The following is a 20762-nucleotide window of genomic DNA, read 5'->3' as shown; positions in this document are numbered from 1 at the left end:
TTTTCAGATTGCTTACGATGAACTTTCTGTGCCTCTGAAAAAAATAAAAAGTCTTTGTTTATTAATGAATGCTTAAGTGAAAAAATAAGATTAATAGGATAGGGTCATGAAATAAATAATGATTGACAAGTCTGTCCTTTCAATTGGACAGTCCTCTGTTCGAGAAAACAAATAAATAAATTAACAGAATATAAAAGTGTTGTATGTGGTTAATATGTGGGAGGGGAAAAAAAAAAGCTCTTTGGAAAATCTGAAACTTTTCCCGAAACTGTTTTTGAGCACACGGAAATTTCTGTGAATATTCTACTTGGAATCCCCTCTGATCGGAAAACGCAACGACTGGACAAACCCAAGAAGATTTCCTCTAAAGGGTCTTGTAAAGCTTTCACAAAAAGGAAAAATGTTCCTTACGGGTTCTTTAATTGACACGGGCTCGTCAATGTAACATTTGATCGGAATTGTAAGAATAAGCATTTGACATTTTTCCGTATTATAGTGCTGTAAAGCGAAAACTGAGAGCTAAATAACATCCTGCGTTAGCTTTTCTCAGGTAATAAGTTTTTTTCCCTGCTGAGACAGATGCTTTAATCTTCTTATTCCTGGCAGGTTGTTCCACAGCTATGGCGCAGCCTGGATCCAGGCTAATTTATTGAGTTGTGTGTGACAGCACAGCTTACATTCTATATATTAGTGTCTTTGTGCTGTGAAATGATCGTATAGCAACTCGCGGTTATTTTCGGATGATTCATCAGAACCCGCACTGCGAGTGAGTCAGGGTAAGATATTGTGGTCATGGAAGAGAAGAAAAAAGAGGAAGAGAGACAGGGAACGCCTCGAGAGCTGCCTGTGTAATATGATTAATCATTTGTGATAATCAGCGCATTAAAGATGGATGATTTAGTATTATTATTATTATTATTACAGTTTTCTATACACTATAAAGACAGTGCTTAGAGACAAGTCTGTGTGTCCTTCTATAAACCAGCGTGCATTTTTCCTCCAGTTAGTGCTTTACACAAACTCAAATTGAGACCTGTTGAGTTCTGCTCTTGGCCTGTGACTTTGAAATCGAGAATGCACCGAGAAACCAATTAAGTGCGCCATGCTTCTTGAGTTCTGCGTTACAAAGGGGGTATTGATAGAGTGTGTGTGTGTGTGTGTGTGTGTGTGTGTGTGTGTGCACGTATGCGTGTTCTAGCAGAGCAATCTTCACCCAAATGCCAGGTGTATATAACCTGATAGCACCACGTGAGCGAGTCTGCTGCCAGGAACTTAAAGGAAAAAACTCAGCCATTCTGGTGATCAGCTGAGAGAAAACACACACACACACACACACACACACACACACACACACACACACACTCACAAACTGCTTCCCATCATTTTTAGCGCTGCTAATGCTTGGGTTGGTGAAGCTTTTTTTTCTTCTCCTTTTTCTGTCCACTTGTTTAATCGTTCTTTTTCTCCGTCCCTCCGTGTGGACCACAGCAGGTTCACTTTAGCTCAAGTCCCACACAAATTACAGGCTCGGCGAGCGAGCGTCCATGTCCTGGCATCCTCGTCTTCACAGCTGTGGTTTTCCCTACGGAGAGTCTCTGGACCAGGACTTGCACTAGAGATAAATGCTCCAAACATTTCCAGCTGGAAAATCTCCTGCAGTTGTTCTCTTTGTCTGTGTGGTCACGTTACCAAGAACATGGTGGCTCCTGGTTCCGGGAATACTGTAGCACTGCATATAGAGACTTTTTAAAAATAGTTTTCGATCCTGAGATCCGGTTCAAGTTTTACTTTGATTTGATTTTGAATGACTTTGTGAGGACGTTTGTATTTTGAGATCGACTAGAATTATAAAATCATCAAGAGGATTAGTGAAGAGTCTGTCGAGATGAGCATCGCATCATGTGATAATAATTATACCATCACACACCAGGTTTGTCTCACAGACCAGAATGTCAGCTTTTACACTCAGGAATACTCTGCGCAATTTAACAGGGTTAGAGGCACAATGTTTTTAGAACATTGTAGGAACCTGATGGAACCTTGAACCATTTCAAAAAAGAGAACCAGAAGAATCTCTGAACCAGATGGAACACAAAACCAGAAGAACCTCAGGACCAGATGGAAAGCTGAACCAGAAGGAACGCGAAACCAGAAGAATCTCTGAACCAGAAGGAACGCTAAACCAGAAGAATCTCTGAACCAGAAGAACCTCTGAACCAGAAGGAACGCTAAACCAGAAGAATCTCTGAACCAGAAGGAATGCTAAACCAGAAGAATCTCTGAACCAGAAGGAACGCTAAACCAGAAGAACCTCTGAACCAGAAGGAACGCTAAACCAGAAGAACCTCTGAACCAGAAGGAACGCTAAACCAGAAGAATCTCTGAACCAGAAGAACCTCTGAACCAGAAGGAACGCTAAACCAGAAGAATCTCTGAACCAGAAGGAACGCTAAACCAGAAGAATCTCTGAACCAGAAGGAACGCTAAACCAGAAGAACCTCTGAACCAGAAGGAACGCTAAACCAGAAGAATCTCTGAACCAGAAGGAACGCTAAACCAGAAGAATCTCTGAACCAGAAGGAACGCTAAACCAGAAGAACCTCTGAACCAGAAGAATCTATGAACCAGAAGAATCTATGAACCAGAAGAAATGCTAAACCAGAAGAATCTCTGACCCAGAAGGAACGCTAAACCAGAAGAATCTCTGAACCAGAAGGAACATAAAACCAGAAGAATCTCTGAACCAGAAGAATCTCTGAACCAGAAGGAACACGAAACCAGAAGAATCTCTGAACCAGAAGGAACACGAAACCAGAAGAATCTCTGAACCAGAAGAATCTCTGAACCAGAAGGAACACGAAACCAGAAGAATCTCTGAACCAGAAGAATCTCTGAACCAGAAGGAACACGAAACCAGAAGAATCTCTGAACCAGAAGGAACGCTAAACCAGAAGAATCTCTGAACCAGAAGAATCTCTGAACCAGAAGGAACACGAAACCAGAAGAATCTCTGAACCAGAAGAATCTCTGAACCAGAAGGAACACGAAACCAGAAGAATCTCTGAACCAGAAGGAACGCTAAACCAGAAGAATCTCTGAACCAGAAGGAATGCTAAACCAGAAGAATCTCTGAACCAGAAGAAATGCTAAACCAGAAGAATCTCTGAACCAGAAGGAACGCTAAACCAGAAGAACCTCTGAACCAGAAGGAACGCTAAACCAGAAGAATCTCTGAACCAGAAGGAACGCTAAACCAGAAGAATCTCTGAACCAGAAGGAACGCTAAACCAGAAGAATCTCTGAACCAGAAGGAACGCAAAACCAGAAGAATCTCTGAACCAGAAGGAACGCTAAACCAGAAGAATCTCTGAACCAGAAGGAACGCTAAACCAGAAGAATCTCAGGACCACATAGAACCTTGAAAACAGACAGAACTCTGAAACTGATGGAACCTTGAACAATATGGAACTGAGAGCCTGAAGAATCTCGGAACCCTGCAGATCTCTAAACCACATGGAACTCTGATCCAGACTGAACTCTGTGAGCGTTCAAATTAAACTTGTGATTTTTTGTGCTTTTTTTTTCAATGTTGAAACCTGAAAACTGTCCACAAAACTTTTGAGTAGTTCACGTCACAACTCTGTTGCTAGGCAACCAGGAAATATGGATGCTCTACACAAGCTAGTTGATGACCGCGGTGTCTGATCTCTCAACATGATGTCAGTGTTCTGGGAAGACCCAGTGAAATCGAGACAGAAGGATCACGAACGTCAGTTTCTCTCTCAGGGATGTGGGTGAAAGACGAAGAAGGGTTTTTGTCTGGGTGGATTTTAAAGGCTAAATTTTATGGGTTCTCTTCTCGTATCGAGAACCCAGTCAGAACTTTCTAGAGCAACACAAGAGTGGAGTCGTGTGGAGGATTTTTCATGAACACGGTGAACATGTGACCGGAGTCAATTTCCTGTTTCAGGTGATGTCAGAGGTCGACGTGGTGACGTTAGCAGTTTGGTACAAAGTCCAGGAAAGGATGGAGCGCGCGGTCATGCTAATCACGCGGTCCACGCTGTGATCTGTGTGATAAACTGGGAGCAAAGAGAAGAAGCGCGTGATGTGATGTCACGTGTGGAAGCGTGATGTCCTTGTGGTGGAGTGTGTGTACTGACCGTCCTGTTCCTCCAGCAGCAGCAGGAACGTGTTTCATTTAAACGCTGCGAGCTGTGAATAGTGAATACTCACTAATTGCTGCACGGCCTCATCTGTATGCCTGTTTAAATGCTCCGCCTGTGGAGCTTTACCCCTCTCTCTCTCTCTCTCTCTCGGCGCTTGTTTGTTCTGATGTAACAGGAGTTTAAATAAGGAAAGAAGTCGGAGCTGTTCTAATACTACAGCAAGTAAAAGCAGCAGCACCTTCCATTTCAATACACACACACACACACACACACACTCTCTGAGAGGAGAGGAAACAAGACACGCTGTCGGGGCTCGTAATGAGATAAAAAGCTCACCTAGCATCTCCAGCAACGTCAAGGCAAGTAGATTAGCATCTAAAATATTTCAAAGCTATCATTACACAAATAATGCGTCGGAATCAGTGGGACGAGTCGACATGAACAGATCGCACACTCGTGTTTAAACCTCGGACTCTGTTCGAGTGGAAAACATCTGTAACGTATCCCATGATTTCATTCTCGACTGTATTCGGTGTACATTTAGGAGAAAATTAATGGAGATCCATCGTGAGTCCAGAAACAGACAGCTGACTATAAAATAATCAGATCAATACGACACAAGGTTGTGTTGTGTTGCCTGAGCTTTTTTTGTATTCTGATTTTTTTGGGATTAAAAAAGAAAGAATTTCATGATTTTTACTCCATTTTTAAATTCCCTTGTGTTTTTTAAAAGAAGAAAGAAAGCACAACTTTATTCATCACACACTTATGAAATTTCCTCTCTGCATTTAACCCGTCTGAAGCAGGGAACACACACACACACAGCAGTGGGCAGCCATGCTAACAGCACCCGGGAAGCAGTCGGGAGTTCGGTGCCTCGCTCAAGGGCACCTCAGCCCAAGGCCGTCTCATATTAACCTAACCGCATGTCTTTGGGGGAAACCGGAGCACCCGGAGGAAACCCACGGGGAGAACATGCAAACTCCACACAGAAAGGCCCTCGCCAGCCGCTGGGTTCGAACCCAGAACCTTCTTGCTGTGAGGCGACCATGCGAACCACTCCACCACCCTGGGTTGAGTTTGTTTGTTTTTTTAAATGAGTTTTCTTGTACTTCATCAGTTTGGAAGATTTTATTTACTTATTTATTTTCTATTTGTTTATACATTCCATTGTAACTTTCTTTGTTTTGCGATTTTTGTTTTTAATACAGAAACAAAACAAACAAAAAAACCCCAGATTTTTGTTTTTAAATCAGACCGAGGAACTGCTGATGGATCACGGCGGCCCGATTGATCTTAAAGCAGATACGCAGCGCCATGGCCTCACTTTCGTTTATATGTAAATGCCTTGAGATGTCAAGAATGGCACAGGAATAGTTTAAAGCGTTAACAATAAATCTAATATAGTAATTTTTACGATTAAAGTGATTTATATCGGTCGCGGTCTGAGTGAATGACCTTGATGCCCGTAACATCACAGCAGGAAGTCTATCGGTCTCATCGCCATTTCCGCTATACTAACACACAGAGCTGACTGCAACTCCGATCCTCCATTCTGAGCTAATTTATCGCCATGCCACGTAGATGTGTTGCTGGCCGGTGCAGCAACACGACAGAAGGTGGATTTACGTTGCATTCACGGCCCAAGAATGTTCAAACTGCAAAGATTTGGACGCATTTTGCGAGAAGTTCATGGGCACATTGGGCGCCTACGAAGTGGTCTCTCCTCTGCTCTGCACATTTTACTGAAGACTCGTACGAGACCTCTGATCTGTTGAGTATAGCGTTGACTATAAGCCCGGATTGAAAGAGGGTGCAGTACCAACAATTAAAGGAAAATAAAACTTTAAGAAAAGGAAAGTAAGTTCAGTTGCACCAGTTCTCCCGGAGTGTGAGCCGAGGGTTGTTGCTAAAACCCAGGACGGAACGGGACATATTGTCACTTGGGCAGTGACCTCCCCACGGTTGTTGCTAAAACTGGTGACGTCCCGTCTCGTTCCGGGTTTTAGTAATTGCCTGAGCTGAGCAGTAATGGCGGAGTACTCAGTATGGAGAAAATGGAGAATGAGTGGAGCAGCCATCTGATTTCTCCGCTGGATATGCTCGCCTCAGCAGCAATATCTCACCCTTACGTGGAAGAAGCGAACGAGCGGAGAACTGAACGAACGACTGAAAGTCAGATTGTTTCAAAAACAATCGGCCACAAGCTCGGCCTTCAAAAAGCGAGAACACAGACGGGTAAGCTCCGACTCTCATTCGGATACAAAACAACAAAAACAACACCACTCGTTGTTTCCCTGCATTTAGATTAATCCATGTAACTTGTATTGTGTGTTTAAGTTAGCGGTATGAGATTATTTAATTTGCTTCAGAATGTGATTGTCTCAGTTCATCTGATTATTTAATGAGCCTTTTACGTTTTATCAGTGAAAATGCATGCATGTACATGTATGTTGCATAAGTTATAACACCCATCCTGTTTTAATGAGAGTCAACCCACAATCAGTGAAGTCAAATCAGTCTTAGCTGAGCGAGTCGGTAACGCTATTTCTTACTTTCAGCAGAAATTGTTATTGATATGACTTTGGTCTATAGCTGTAAAAGGCCTCGGCCTTAAAACCGGTTCCCGCTGTGACGTCACGCACTCAGGGCTGGCTGGCTCAGCGGGGCAGCGCCAATCACAACTTTGTGGTCGATTTTAACTCTCATATATATTTTTTATTCCCATTTATGCAGCATACAAGCGTCAAGGATGGAGATACTATCCACTCAGAAATTTATTTAAAAATAAAGGCTCTGCGTATCTGCTTTAAACACCTGGCCTGAGAGTTTTAAAGGTGTGTGTGAGAGAGAGAGAGAGAGAGAGAGAGAGAGGATGCTGCTAATCAGGCAGTGGCCCAGCAGGTGCTTCGAGGCCTTCAACTGGCAAAATGCCCCACAATGTCCTCCAAGATATTTTCTCAATAAAGGGCTGAAGTTTCATCCCTGAGCTGTGAGAAGTGTCTCAGCTCGCACATCCTAATCCACACTGGATTTAGCACTTTATTTTCACACTGTTGGACCTCAAATCCATCTCCACATGACCTGGAATGATGTTTTTGACAGAACAATTGTAAAATATTCGAACTGGTCTCTTTGTGGAGCATGTCCAGGCAAGCGCTCTACAAAGGGGTTGTTCTTCACTTAGATCCCAGCGAACACTATAATAACCTCAGGACGTCCTCAGAAGTTATCAGGATGCTATTTTGTCACACAAAGTATCAGAATGTTCCAGAAACGTCTTCCAGCTCGTAAACAGCTCTATAAACTGTCACTCCCTCGCTGAGAAACAACAAAAGATAGGCAAACTGGAGACCGGACCCTGGAGACTCCTCCCATAAATGTTACAAAATCGTCTCTGTAACCATAAATATGATTAAACGTGTATTTTTAATCCTTTGATTTGTCGCAACCGCTGTACAAGTCCCTGTGAATGAGCCGTTACTATAGAAACCATAACATGAGTCAACACCTTGTGACCAATCAGAATCCTGGAGCGCCGAAGACGTCTTTTATATTGTTAGTCGCCACCTGTCGAGGAGACACCGAACTTTAATGATGTAATCAGTTTCATAAGAACGTGCAGTTCAGCAGAAGCGTCACACACCTGCTGTTTTCTTTAAAGCTTTTTAGTGTCGTTTGTTTAAATATTAGTGTTTATTTTCCCTGAAAATAAACACACTTCCTCATTAGAGCCACGAGTGTATCATTTAGCAGGTTTCAGCCCCACCCTCTTCTTAACCACGCCCCTTTTTCTAGCTGATGTACAAGAAATTGAAATGAGTTTTCATTCGTCAAATTTGAAAAACACTGAATGTTGAAATTGTGTAAAATGTCCCACAGTTCCACCAGTTGAGTGAAAAAAAAATTTTTCGGAAAATTTTAACTTCTTTTGCTTCTGCCAAAAGGAGACGTGAAATCTCCACTTCACTTTTTCCCCTTCTGCTGCTCGATCACTTTTTCATGGATTAAAGCAAAAAAAAAAAAATTATTTGACTGAAAATTTACAGGGGGGTTATGGGTGGATTTCGATGAAATTCTACCGGGGGGGGGGGGGGGGGGGGGGGGGGTTATGGGTGGATTTCGATGAAATTCTGAGAATGGTTAACTTAGAACTGATAACTTCTCTCTCTCTCATTATCTGTAGCCGCTTTATCCTTCTACACTGATAACTTTATTATCAATTAATTAATGGATTAATATATTCAATTTATTGCACTTTCTTTCCATTGCTTCCGTATATTATTTTTTTGTGGCAAACCACACAAATGCAAGCGCCTGGAATGTTTAGTTTTTTGCACCATGAACTAAATGGCTTTCCGTTTTCACCTATTTCGTACAGCCAAGCCCACCTCCACTTGTTTTTTACACCTTTATCGATGGCAGACACATCAGTGCCTTCTTTCATGTAAAGCGCATCCATGCTACCGAAACCGAAAGCAGAATGACATGCTCCTCTGTGCTCGACGTCAATATAGAAAAAAGTTTGGATCTTCGCTTAAATTAAAATTAAAATTATAATTTGACCTTACTTTGTGTTGAATACGACTTCAAAAACAATTCAAGATTTTATTAAGAGAAATATTGTGGCCAACATGAGTGTTAAGTTCCCTAAAAGATCGCGTGAAGTTGGCTGCTATCTACTTTGTGTTCGTTCTCATTTTCCTCCATCATTTCATAGGCCAGAAACAGATGTTTTGACGTAATTTAACTTAGTAGGCTATGATTATTATTTAAGCGTAGTCTTCTAGACATTTTGACTGTTTGGAGCATTGAACGCTGGTGTATGATTTTCAGGGAATAAAGTTTAGCGCATGTCGGAACATCATTGCGCTCGCAGCCTCCAACTCCTCAAACGCCCTTTAAATTGTGATATAACGCAGGCTATAAGGCACGGTTCTAACATACCTTACACACTGGCCTAACGAAAATAATAATTGTTGGGGCGTCTGCTGATTTGTTAGCTATAAATTTAGGTCTAATTACTTCTGACAGTCTGCAAGCATTGCACCGTTGGGTCTTCAAGTCTGGCTGAAGCAGAGGAGCGGGCTTTCCGGGGTTTATTTTTTTATTTTATTTTTTTAAACATGCTCTATTTCTATATGTCCAAGTTTGAACTGAGTCATTTTGGCAAGATTTAATTTAATACAAAACAGAAATGGTCAGACACAAGCACGCCGAGCACATGGGAATGTATTTTGCCAATTTTGACAGCGCATGTTTTTTTAATGCCGCACCGCAGACAGCGAACGCTTAAATATGATCAAACACAGGAAATGAACGACACAAAGCACGACTCAAAAACAAAAAAGTTAAATAAACCCTGCTGATAGTTGATGGTGTTGCAACACATCAGTGTTATAACCCAATCTCTACCCAACCACCCGTCATTTTAATTCTCCTCGGATCAGCACCGACCTCACATTTGGCCTTGGGAGAGTTCAGATGACGGAAATCCATCACACGACGGAAAACTTTAATCCATGCTTTTTTCTTCTCTTTTCTTTGTCTTAATTGATTAGTTCTCTTTCTTCTGATTAAAATCGATTGAAGTCTTTCACCGAGAGGACAATCACATCAAACTGAATATTTACAATTCGCTTTTACCGAAACCAAAATAACGTTTGCTTATTGATGATGTTTAATGTCGGTTAAACTCCGTCATCAGGCGAAGCTTCCTGCGATGTTTGCGCCCTACGCATGTAGTGCAGGACACCGTTTGAGATGCAGCCACAGAAAATCCTCGACTCATTATGTCGGGCTGTATTTTATCGGCATCTGATAAAGCGTGCGCTCACATGGCTTCTCCGTAAGCGTTAAAGTATTGGCACCCTCGGAGGACTGACTGAAATATCTGACATACACCCAATTTAACCTGAAATAAAATCACGTGTCGGGTGTGTAAACATGCACATGAAGGTGGAGCACGTGTGAAGATGAGATACACAACCTGTTTCATGTGGTTCAGTCTGTCAGGAGAAAGAGACTCGCACTGTAACGTGTGCTTCATGTGAAGAGTGTCCACACACACACACCTCTTATTCAGTAACAGGGGCGTGTGGAATGCACGTCCACAGAGCACCTTTTGTTTCATCGCACCGGATGTATCACTGTTCTGAGGTGTTTCATGTCACCCGATACAACAGTTTCAGACTCTCTCTCTCTCTCTCTCTCTCTCTCACACACACAGTGACATTACATAATGTCTGAGCCATGTGTCATATAACTGAATCCCATAGCCATGTTTTTTTCCTGCAGTTACAGAAATGTCTAAATCCTGAGACACATCACTTCACGTTCCTCATCCCTACACTCCTCTGCTTTCATTTTCAAAAATACGGGGTTCGGATGTGAATAAGTGAACAATAACACGGGACTTTAAAGCCTTAAATGCAAGCTTAGCTCCTAAACGGGGAGTAAACTGGTTTTGTGGACTGTTTCACAAAGCTGCTTTGTTGATTCAGCTTAAAACGCAGAGAATGGCATTTAGTGTGTAGCCCCGCCCCTTTGTCTGAGTGACATGAGGGATTAAAAAAAGGGTAAACACGAGAAGATCAGGAGTATCAGATGAGGATCAGATTGTTACTGTGAATCAGTAACAGTGATCGGCTTTGACCTGATCCGATCAGAACTGGATCACCGTGAGATCAGGATCGGATTCATTTTTGGATCTGTATCAGATCAGTAATTAGATAAGAAACACGTCAGTAATTGGATCAGAGTCAGATACTGGTTGTAACTCAGAGCTCTGATGCTGCATAATCTCAAAAATGAGAAAAGTGAGATTGGACCTGTTTAACGCTCCAGTTACACCATACTGTTGATACCGAAACCTCGACTCTCGTCCGATCTTGATACGGATCTGATATATTGATCATCCGTTTTTAATTGAAGCTCGTTTCTCCTGATGATCTAAACTGTCTGCACTGAGACGACTGAATCACTCGCCCTCTAACCAGGAAGAAACCCATAGCCACAAAACACAGTTCTGTCAAATATCAGGATTTCAGAGGTTTGTTTTGGATTGGATTTGACTTTTTCTCTGCTGATATAAACCGATACCGGACATTGAACTCATGCAGATCCTCAAACTCTGTCATTTGTAGAGTGTAATTTAAAGGATAAGGCAACTTTTGTACAAAATCACCACAAATAGATAGATAAATATATATAAAGTAATCGATCATGGAATTTATAGAGAAAGAACAGACCGCATAACAGTATCTTTTAACTTTTAATAATATGGGCTTGCGCTGAGCTCAGCGAAGATGCGTTCTGCCATATTGATCTACTGCGTGACGTCATGCGGCCCACCACTGAAAAGAACTCTTCAGTGCTTCATGGTAATAAGGTAAAAAAACAGTACAATCGCTTCTTCAAAGTTTCACCAAATGGTTTTATTTATGCAACTTAAAGCTCATAATACTGTATAACTTTGGTCGAGTAAAAACACGGAGCAAAAACATGGCTGAATCCTGAATGACTCCTATTTGGATTTGTCCTACCAAGCCTACTGCGCATGCGCGAAGTGGCTCGGCTCGGTTTTCCCTTTCGGGCGCTCTCGTTTTCTGTTAGAATTTGGTAAAGAAAAAAATAAATAAATATTATTTACCAGCTTACCGGGTCCATGAACATAAATCTGACAGCTGACAAGGTCGGGATATAAACGAATCGAATACAAGCCACCCGCCGGGACTCCTTACTGTCATCACAGTGATCTGTCTGTAAACACTGTTTTCATGGGCCCAGTGACATCACAGATCAGAGGGAGGCGCATTAACGAAAGAGTCTGATTGGTTTATAGTTGCCCACAATCTCAAAATGGCTGACTCCTCCAACTTCGACTCCTCTGTGTCAATTCATGATTTCAAAGTTAAAAATACTTTTTCATGTTCAATATATAATGGAAATAATTAACGGAATTGATTACGTATATGGTTTTCTCCTGTTACACACACTGTACAAAAGTTGCCTTATCCTTTCAGTTCAGTGAGGAATTTCACCTCCAGAACGCTGTGAATAAACGCTCTCAGCTTGGAGGTTTGCGGTTGATGTGGATTTATGTCGTCGCTTTTCTCATGTTTACTCCACGATTTACTCGTTCTATAAACTTCCTGCTCATTTTCCCTGTTTACGTTGGATGTGTTTATTCAAACACAAGCTGAAGTCTTGTCACATACCCTGTTTATGCGTCGTGTGTAGTAATACACACTCTTTACACTAATACACTGTGTGTGTGTGTGTGTGTGTGTGTGTGAGCCATATGTCATGTCAGTGAAAAAGTCACAGAGGGCCATCGGCGTTCGTCGTTATTCCCAGAATCCTCAGCAGTGGACATGTGAGGAGAATTCCACACACATGAGTGAGCCTCTTTCTTTCCCTCACCCATCCTGAGAGGTCAGAGGTCACACCCACATCGGAAGGTGATTAGAGTGACCCTGACCCGTGGGTTCTCGAGGTCAGGCAAACGTCTCCGTGCTCGGAGGGCCTGAGAATGAGACAGAGATTCAGATGGTTCTGATTGTCTGTCTGAAGTCTGAAACTTAACCCCAGAAATAAATTCTGCTTCGAAACACAGTCCCTCAGCGCTATAGGAAGTCCCGTTTTAGTGCTATAGGAAGAGCATTATTTATCTCACTGATCTCCGATCATCATAACATCCTGTCTGTGTTTCAGCCTCGCCAGGAAAAAGCCTCAAAGCGCAGTACAGCTCGAACCTCTTCGTCCATGTGGCTGTTGTGTGTGTGTGTGTGTGTGTGTGTGTGTGTGTGTGTGTGTGTGAGATGTATGAGAGAGACCTGTAAACACACACATTTCTGTCTTCTGTGCTGTAATTCTCCGAGCTGAAAAGCTCACTGCACCTAAAGTAATCCACACTGGCTCGTGTTGCTCGAGTGCTGGTGAACTATTTATGACTCTCCTAATCGTCCACTAACAGGGTTTCCATTAAGTCCCAGCGCAGTGCGATTTACAGCTTCTTTTGGGCTCGAACATCGTACATCCTCTCGACCTGGAGTTAGTCAGCTCGCTGTCAGTGTCTGGGCTTTGCTTTTTTTGTTTTTTTAAACCCGAATGCACACACGGCTATAGAACTCCATCTCTCATCAGATTCATACTGATCACAGGTTAGTGCTGGACCATACAACAATATATCAATATCGCAATCCACTATTTCACGATACACTTTTCCCAGATATTGTGTTTATTTTTTTATTTAAAGGGGGAGGAAAAAAAAAGACAATTACAAACTCTGCAGCCAGAACTGATCAACTTTTCTGAAAGTTTCTTCATGTTAAAATATTCAGGATTATTCTCTCCACATTCACTGGATATGAGCAATCGTGCGCTCTGATTGGCTACTCCACTACTAGGACATCAGCTCCTATACCGTGAGTAGAGAAAAACAAAATGGCGGCGCGTGTTTCTGAACCAACCGAGGATGAAATAAAAACTCTACTCGAAAACAAAACCCCCCAAAAAATACAAAAAAAAGCAACAAAATATGAAATAAAAGTATTTGATGGGAAGAACGTATCTTTTTTTTCATGAATTATTATTATTGCATTTTTCACACATTGGTCCTGTCATTCGCCAGTTTGTTTACATTCTAAGCGGAAATTGTTTTGTATAAAGTTTTTTTTTTTTTCGAATTTGCTAAAAATAAAAATGCTCTGTTTCTCAAAATCCAGTGACTGTGGAGAGAATAAAACAGGTACTTCACTCAATCTTGTCGTACATGGATTATAGACAACTCGGTTCTACGCGCCTCGTCGGCTCTCAGCTCATGTACGACTCGATTTCGTGGAATAACTGTTCATTATTTAATATGTACGAAAATATTTTAAACACAACACTGCTGTCTTTCTGGCAGCTTGTTAGGAAACACGTCTCAGGACATATCGGGCATCCTGGAAAGCGTCTAATAAAATTCTGTGGCTTAAAGCATAAAAATGGGCCCATTTTGGCAATTTAGCCTCGCCCACTCACATTTCTGACTATTTTTCTAAAGTGCAAAATCTACTTTTTTGAACTAGTCTGAGGATTTTTGCAATATCTTTACAAAGTTCAGAAGTTATTATTATTACCTCCATCAAGGAGGTTGTGTTTTCAGTGCAGTGTTTTTCTGTAAACAGGGCTGTGTAAAGCCTAGGTCACAACCGGACATACGATTTTTTGGCCGTGCGATTTTTGGCATTTCCCAAATCGCTGCGTTTTTTTTGTTCGTGGAGAAAGACGCACGTTGGCCTAAAGTTTGTCTTGCAACTTGAAAAAAATGTAAGTGCCCGTAGAGTTTGTTTGACATGACAAAGAACCTCTGCGGCCAGTCTGCGGCTCGAAAATCAGCACGTCACACGCGTGCCCTCCGTGCATTTCTTGCATTTTTTTTGCACGTAGACCAGCCATAGGAGCACGTACGGCCGATTGTGAACGAGGCTTTAAACCGACCCACCCAATTTTCATGAAGCTTGGTAGGAGGGTGGAACATGGGCCAAGGAAGAACCCGTCACATTTTTGAGCAGCTCTGAGTCACGGGGCGGATCCACGAATTTTATTTCATTTCCATGAACGTTGTGATTGGTGGAGGTCTGCGCCCTCCGAGTGACCTTCGAGTTTTAGTTGTTTGCTCTAAAGCTCGAATATAACCTGGAAATAATTTACATGAAAATCTTTATTTCTGAGATTTTAATTTTTTGCGATTTATATTCAGGGTTCTCGTTTTGAAAGTTGAAGGTGACGCCTCGCAAAGTCAAAGCAAAAAAAATGCATTTAGAAAAAAAATGCCCATTATTAAATTAAAGACACCACTGAAAAAATGAACGTGATGTGTATACAATTAAAATATACACAAAAGTCCGAATGCTTTTGCTTCCAAGCTCCATTTGGATTTCCTTAAACAGCAGGAATTAATCATTTTAGTTCCTCTGTGTGTTTTTAACACACGATTTCTGTTTAAAACTCAGCCCACGGACAATTCATTAGCGCTTTGGCTAAACAGCTGCATGAATTCCTGGTGCAGCTCTGCACATTAAAGTTACATTAGCATGAGAGCAGCTTGGCTCTCTGATATCTAACACAAAGTCAACAACGTGGTCGCCTTTAAAAGTGGGTGGGGGGACATCAGCGTTGACAAACGATTATAATGATCACACACAGGCAGGGGGGTAAATATAGAAACCTGCCAGACACAATGCTAACACAAAGCTAACACAGCTGCTCAGTGACTGAAAACACCAAAGAGAGAGTGTGTGTGTGTGTGTGTTATTAAGTGGGTTCAGGTTTCAGACGTTTGCTCTTCAGTCCACCTGGTTCTCCATTCATCTGAACAGGTTGAGGTGTGTGTGTGTGTGTGTGTGTGAGGGACACACCCATCCAATGTACCCTCCGGTTGACCTCTGTGTAGGAGGAGATGTGCTCTTCGCAGGGAAACGTATGGATGTGTACGTAGCTGTTGTTCTGCTCACTCACAGAGAACATGTCGAGTCTAGAACGCTTAAAGGTTCCTCATTTGTCCTGCTGTTAGAACTGTACCAATCCAGATCCTTAATTAGAATCGTAGAACCCCGAACTGTTAGTGATGGTTGCTATGGTAACATTATGTTTGGCTGATGTTAAATAAATCTAAGAGAAAACGACAAAGTAGCTCAAGATACTGAAATCTCACTGACGAAAGTGAGCTCGTTAACTAGCCAGCTAGCTTCGGATGGAACATGGGGACGTTTCTAAATTTGCGTACTCGTGTTTATTAATGAACCGTGCTCCTTTTTTAACGAGGTTAAAGATGGTTTAAAGTGAGAGGTTGTATTCGGACCAATCGTGATTGCAGGTGTGAACGCAGAATGAGGATGAGAAGCAGAGGAGGAGGAGGAAGCATAAAAAAAGTATTTAATAAAAATAGAGATGAGGAGAGGGCCGACCCAGCCGGGGGGCTCAGCTGGACAGAGCAGTGCATCGTGGGAAACAACAGATTTTTTTCAAGTGATTGATCGATAGCCTTCTTTCTCTCCGGCAGTCAAACTCACCTCCTGTGGTTCCTCAGGCAATTAATCCCAGTGCCTGTAATTTCCTCCCAGACACACACACACACACACACACACACAGACACACACACAAACACACAGACACACACACACACACACAGACAGACACACACACACACAGACACAGACAGACACACAAACACACACACACACAAACACACAGACACACACACACAGACACACACACACAGACACACACACACACACACACACACAGACAGACACACACAGACACAAACACACAGACACACACACAGACACACACACACACACAGACACACACACAGACACAAACACACAGACACACACACACACACAGACACACACACAGACACACACACACACACAGACACACACACACAGACACACACACAGACACACACACAAACACACAGACACACACACACAGACACACACACACAGACAGACACACACACACACAGACACAGACAGACACACAAACACACACACACACAAACACACAGACACACACACACACACAGACACACACACACACACAGACACACACACACACACACACACAGACACACACACACAGACAGACACACACAGACACAAACACACAGACACACACACACACACACACAGACACACACACAGACACAAACACACAGACACACACACACACACAGACACACACACACACAGAGACACACACACAGACACACAGAGACACACACACAGACACACACACACACACACACACAGACACAGACAGACACACACACAGACACAGACAGACACACACACAGACACACAGAGACAGACACACACACACACAGACACACAGAGACACACACACAGACACACAGAGACACACACACAGACACACACACACACACAGACACACACACACACACAGACACAGACAGACACACACACAGACACACAGAGACAGACACACACACACACACAGACACACACACACACAGACACAGACAGACACACACACAGACACACAGATACATACAGACACACACAGACACATACACACACAGACACACACAGACACAGACAGACACAGACAGACACACAGAGACAGACACACACACACAGACACAGACAGACACACACAGACACACAGAGACAGACACACACACACACAGACACACACACAGATACATACAGACACACACAGACACATACACACACAGACACACACAGACACAGACAGACACAGACACACAGAGACAGACACACACACGCAGACACACACACAGACACACACACAGATACATACAGACACACACAGACACATACACACACAGACACACACAGACACAGACACACACAGACACAGACAGACAGACACACACACAGACACACAGAGACAGACACACACACGCAGACACACACACAGATACATACAGACACACACACAGACACACACACAGACACATACAGACACAGACACACCGAGCACTTCTGGAAAACTCATTATCATCTCTGTTTATGGTTATTTTTATTTACAGTTGATCACACGTTTGTGTCTCGGGTCAGACTGCAATTCAAGTCCAGTTTTTCAGGTTGAATTTCAGCACGCTTTTAAATCTCTCCATTTTCCAGCATATCCTTGGAAATCATCCTCATCTTCACCTTCCTCACCCATTTTCCTTGGTGGTTTTTTTTGTGACTTCCATTTGTATTTCACACACATCATCATCAGTGTGAGAAAGGAATGAGATCTCACGTACATCCTCACCTTCGGTGTGCGCTCACAGCTTCTCCACTCGCTTCACTCAAACGGGAAATGTCTTCAGGAAGCAGCGAGGGCTTTGCGGTCGTCCCGATCGAGGCCTGATTATAACACTAATGGAATAATGATTTCTGTAATCAGCGTAACCTCTGTGCTCCTGCAAGGTCTTGTTGTTTCTCCTGGTTTGGAATGTGGTGTTAAATCTCTCGCTCGATTCTGAAGGTGATGGTGCTCACTCTTTGGCATTGACATTCTCATCATCTTTGGTTTTGTTTTGTCTCTGTCATTCCAGGATGTCTACTACTCACATCGTCCCAAGGAGAAGGTCCGTGTGGACAGCAACAACGAGAACTCTGTGCCCAAAGACTTTGAGAGCATCGACAACAGTAACTTCGCGGCACGTCTTCAGACACAGCGTCACGTCTCCAACAAGCGGCAACAGGAGACGCCCGAGAAGGCCAAGAGCTCCAACGAGCTCGTTCACTACGGCCTGAACCGCACAGGGGCGGGGCTCCGTCATGACTCCGCTCTCACGCCGCTTCCTCCACTTCCACGGCATCACAACCAACAGGTCAAGAGGTCGGGTGTTGCCACGCCTGATATCAAATATGACCAGCCACCCAAATGTGAGATCACAGGCAAGGAGGCCATCTCAGCTCTGTCGCGCGCGAAAACCAAGGAGTGCAGACAGCAGATTGCCGAGGTGTACTGTCGACACAAAGACAAGCAGCTCATGCCTGAGAAAGTCACTCGCTACTGCCCCCTAGAGGGTGAGTACACTCTATATTCCAGCTTTTTTATTTAGTTTATTTAAATTTTCACAGATACCTCGTTATTTTCACCATGAAGTCAATAAACAAGTTTTTGAATTAATTTGCACTTTAGGAGGGCAACTGAAAACAGGAATTTAGGAAATATATCAGCATCAGCTTGACATTCTACCTTCAAGTTTGGTATATCTCCTTGGGAACAAGCACAGATGACACCACTGGCATCTGGCTAAGTGGTGGGGCAAAAAGTGCTCGGCCCCTTTAATCACTGCTGGTTTCTGGTTGCTCCTTCAGTAGCTCATTTAAACATTATTATGGGGGGCATCGTGGCTCAGGTGGATAAGGCGCCATACCATAAATCCGGGGACCCGGGTTCGATTCTGACCCGAGGTCATTTCCCAATCCATCTCTCTCTCCCGCTCATTTCCTGTCTCTACACTGTCCTATCCAATAAAGGTGAAAAAAGCCCAAAAAAAATCTTTAAAAAAAAACATTATTATGAGTTTTTTAAGTACAGTATTCAGTTCAGTCTCAGTAGTTTATCACAATGTTGAAAGTTAGGAATTGCTTGACGCTGTTGTTGTGCAGCTTTATTTCACATTTCGCTTCAAACCTGAACCGAATCTTTGGTGGTTCGGCTGTTCAGAGGCAGCGAGTGTTCACTCGAAAAATCTATCACTCTCCTGAATGACAGACCAACATTTTGATTGAAAAAAACCCTCTCTCTATAATGAGTGATTACAGAAATAGCTATTTTTCACCAAGCAGGAAAAATATTATCAGAGCGTGGTGGGAATGGAAGATAAATAAAAGTAAAGATAATGGAGGTTTTCTTGAATTAATTGCAGTGCTGTCAGTGGAGGATTATGGAGGGGCTTCATTAAGCCTCGCAGGACTGGCAACAGACAGTCGTGGCACTTGTAATTACAATCAGAGACAGGCTGGAAATGAGATTGTGGATTTCCGTGCCAGCTTAGACGCTTGTAATTGCCATGCTGAGCAGCATTTTCTTTTTTTTTTTCTTTTTAAAACTTTCTCTCCGGTTCCAAAAGCTGACTAGAGAAAACATATTCATGTAATTATGCAACGTTTTGTGCCCTGAACGCAAATCAGGCTGGCGGCTGTGTTTAAATAGAGCATTGACGGGTCCGTTTGAGACTTCTGAACAGAGACATTTCCGGAAACCCTGGTGCTTTCTGACAGATATGATGAGGCCGTCTCCACAGAGACCAGAGTCCGGGATCTGGAGGGAGTCGAGGCAAGAGCAATTCTAGCTAACCGTACCAAACCACATACACATTATGTGTGTGTGTGTGTGTATTGAGCTTCATGTAATTATTGGATGAAGTAATCGATGAAAGCTTTGAAGGCAAACGCCAGTGGCTTTTTCCTCCCGCAGTGTCTCGGACTACATGAAAGTCAGACCACAGAAGAGTCATGACAGGTTTCTAAATTGAGCAGGTTTTCTAAGAACATTGTTTGGGTGGAGCAGCCAGGAGGAAAAGTCTGATCTTCAGAGTGAAGCCTGCAGGGAACTGGATTAGCGCTTCCAGCAGAGTTACTTTAAACTACTCTGAAATCTGAAATCATTGACGGTTAACGCTGTGCTCTAATAGCTTCCTCAAGAAATATTCATTCCACTGAGGTTGTAATCACCAAAAAAGCTCATGCGATTTACGTTCAGATTTCGACACGACTTCCTTTCTTCATATCCTCAGAAAAAGATGTTGCGTACAGTAATCTTGCGTTTTTATTGGAAAGACTGATCTGTGTGCAGTTTTGAGCGTACCCTGATGACAAAATACAGAGTTTTGACACAAAATGCCTGAAGTTTGTCAGGTCCGTCCGTCAGTGTTCTTTATAAAACAGATTTATTTCTAATGTCCTTTTCAGCAACCCAGAGACACTTGAATCACGTTTTTACACAAATGGACAACCTGATAGCTCATAGATGTCTGGAGATGATATTTATATATCTGTCTGTCCTCGGCTTTCCTGTCCATCTGTCTGTGCTGTCCTGTCTGCATGT

The 20762-nt window shown here is 42.8% G+C and overlaps 1 protein-coding gene across 1 annotated transcript in view; it reads left to right on the top strand.

The window, feature by feature from the left end:
• The window catches only part of xylt1 (xylosyltransferase I), an 83987-nt gene that overhangs the window by 28902 nt on the left and 34323 nt on the right, over nt 1-20762 (top strand). The window contains exon 2 of the mRNA XM_060902466.1: nt 18256-18733. Within this exon, the coding sequence (XP_060758449.1) occupies nt 18256-18733 (478 nt within the window). The remainder of the gene's footprint in view (nt 1-18255; nt 18734-20762) is intronic.

This window comes from Neoarius graeffei, chromosome 20 (genome assembly GCF_027579695.1).
Source record: "Neoarius graeffei isolate fNeoGra1 chromosome 20, fNeoGra1.pri, whole genome shotgun sequence".
Taxonomy (NCBI): Eukaryota; Metazoa; Chordata; class Actinopteri; order Siluriformes; family Ariidae; genus Neoarius; species Neoarius graeffei.
Note: the sequence above shows the minus strand (reverse complement) of the source record. Positions and strands in the feature narration are given on the sequence as shown.